This window comes from Sceloporus occidentalis, unplaced genomic scaffold (assembly GCF_023333645.1).
Source record: "Sceloporus occidentalis isolate IW3139 unplaced genomic scaffold, rSceOcc1.0.p SCAF_4, whole genome shotgun sequence".
Lineage (NCBI taxonomy): Eukaryota > Metazoa > Chordata > Lepidosauria > Squamata > Phrynosomatidae > Sceloporus > Sceloporus occidentalis.
In genome coordinates, this window is record NW_028316984.1 from 85,558,509 (window position 1) to 85,560,862 (window position 2,354).

At 44.8% G+C, this 2,354-nt stretch overlaps 1 protein-coding gene across 1 annotated transcript; it reads left to right on the forward strand.

The window, feature by feature from the left end:
* Positions 1-443: 443 nt before the first annotated feature.
* Positions 444-1,939, forward strand: LOC149314234 (olfactory receptor 9G4-like). The gene is made up of 2 exons (XM_089523083.1): positions 444-1,090; positions 1,798-1,939. Exons 1-2 carry the CDS (start codon positions 444-446, stop codon positions 1,937-1,939), a joined length of 789 nt encoding a protein of 262 aa, XP_089379209.1.
* The last annotated feature ends 415 nt before the right edge of the window (positions 1,940-2,354 follow it).

Consider the following 2,354-nt stretch of genomic DNA (forward strand, 5'->3'; position numbering starts at 1 on the left):
AGTTGGAAGAGTTGTTTCCTTTTTTTACACTTTGCAAGACATGGCCACTGAGGGGTTGTGCCAAACATTTTGTGAGAAAGATGGGAGGTGTTAAGGAGGAATCTGAAGGAAGGAAGAGAGTTGTTATGATGCAGGTGCCATGAACAGAAACTCTAAGCATGCAAGTAAGGGAGCAGAAAAGAATCTTTTGAAAGTGTCAAAAACTATCATTGTTTTTAACACATCACACTCAGTGTACATTAAGTAAAGGCTGTATGGTGAGATGCCTGTGATGATACCTTTATATAGATGCAATGAACCACAAATATTTATTAAAACCTTTGAAAAACTTGAACAAGAGCAGTTTTAGTAGAATCACACCAAAAGGGCATTTGTAACTTGTTCCTCCAAATGACAGTTGTGATCGCCCTTCCTTGCAGCCACAGGTGGTGTCTAAGGATATAATGGAAATGGAAGGCAACTGGACACTACTTACCAGTTTCGTCTTGGTGGGTTTCACAGAAGATCCCCTCTTGCAGATCTTCTTCTTTGTGCTGTTCCTGATCTCATATACTCTAACACTGACTGGAAACCTTGGTCTCATGACACTGATCTACATGGATTCCCGTCTACACACACCCATGTACTTCTTTGTGGGCAGCCTCTCCTTCCTGGACATCTGGTATTCCTCAGTCTACACTCCCAGAATCTTGTCTGATTGCGTGTCCAAGAACAAGGTCATATCCCTTGCTGGCTGTGCAGCCCAGTTCTTCTTCTCTGCTGGCTTGGCCTACAGCGAATGTTTCTTGCTGGCCATCATGGCATACGACTGCTATGTGGCTATCTGCAAACCACTCCTCTATGCCACCGCCATGCCCAAGAAGCTCTGCATCCAGATGGTCATAGGATCTTTTGTAGCTGGCTTTGCCAATGCTGTTATGCACACAGGTAACACCTTCCGCCTACGCTTCTGTGGGAGCAACATAATCAACCAATCCTTTTGCGATGCTCCACCACTTGTGAAGATGGCATGTGACGATACCCAGGTCTATGAGCTCATTTTGGTTACTGTCATTGGTTGCAATGTGCTGGCAACCACCGTGCTCATCCTGCTTCTCGACTCGTCGCTTCACATGAGAAATCAGGTGAATGCAATGGTCAAGAGTGCCTGTTATCAGCTCCGGCTGATATGTCAGCTGCGCCCTTTCCTGGAACGGGGGGAACCTCGAAACGGTAGTATATGCACTGGTAACCTCAAGACTTGATTTTTGCAATGCGCTCTACATGGGGCTACCCTTGTGCCTAGTCCAGAAACTTCAACTGGTGCAGAATATGGCAGCCAGATTGATTACAGGAACAACTAGGAGTGACCATATTACACCTATATTGAAATCACTCCACTGGCTGCCTATTCGTTTCCGGGCACAGTACAAGGTGATGGTCATTACCTTTAAAGCCCTCCATGGCTTGGGCCCAACCTACTTAAGGGATCACCTCCTTCCGTACAATCCGCCCTGTAACCACAGATCCTCTGGGAGGAATTTGTTGCAGTCCACAAAGACCAGATTGATGGCGACCTCCCAGAGGACTTTTTCCACAATCACTCTCACTTTATGGAATGGCCTGCCGGAAGAGATCCGTCAAATTGCCAACCTGGAGAGATTCAAGAAAGCTATCAAGACGGATCTCTTCCAGCAGGCCTTCCCGGAATAGATCCCGGCCATGTAGCGCTTCCCCATAGTCATATACAAGCGAAGACTCTGCCCACCGTTATTTTATTATTGTAGTATTGGTGTCATATCAATTGGACAAATAGAGGTCCTCACATTTGGGGATGCACACAAAAGTCGGCAGGGCAACTATGGCAGTTTCCTACCTTAAAATTAGCCTGAAACCCATACTTGGAAAGGCTGTAGAGAAAATCTGTTTGATCCAGAAATTTCTGGAGCTGAAACACTAACATTCTTTACAGACTTTATATATTTGAAATTGGATAGTTTGTCTTTTTCTATTAAGATTTCATTGCTTCCCTCTACCTGAATCATGGTCACCCATTTCCACAATTTTAAAAAATTGTAGAAAAAGACTAATCTCTCTGGGAAGGGCTTGGTGTCCATGAAGTCTTGCAAAATGGTGTGCTCATCATTCCTGACCCCTGATATTTGGATCCCACTGTGGTGTGTGTATGTGCATACCTTCAAGAAGCCTGTCAACTTTTGGTAAACCCATGAATTTAATAGGATTTACTTAAGCAAGCAACACTCAGAGGTGGTTTGCCATTGCCTTCCTCAGCACCTGGAGATCCCCCACCCAAGTACTAACCAGGCTTCATTCTGTTTAGCTTCTGAGATTGGTAGCTATATAGTATTTAGTGA

Excerpts from the sequence above, each read along its gene's own strand:
- LOC149314234 (XM_089523083.1), top strand. The coding sequence starts at position 444 with ATGGAAATGGAAGGCAACTGGACACTACTTACCAGTTTCGTCTTGGTG. Across the intron at positions 1,091-1,797 it reads GCAACCACCGTGCTCATCCT|GTCCTCACATTTGGGGATGC; the intron begins GCTTCTCGACTC and ends GGACAAATAGAG.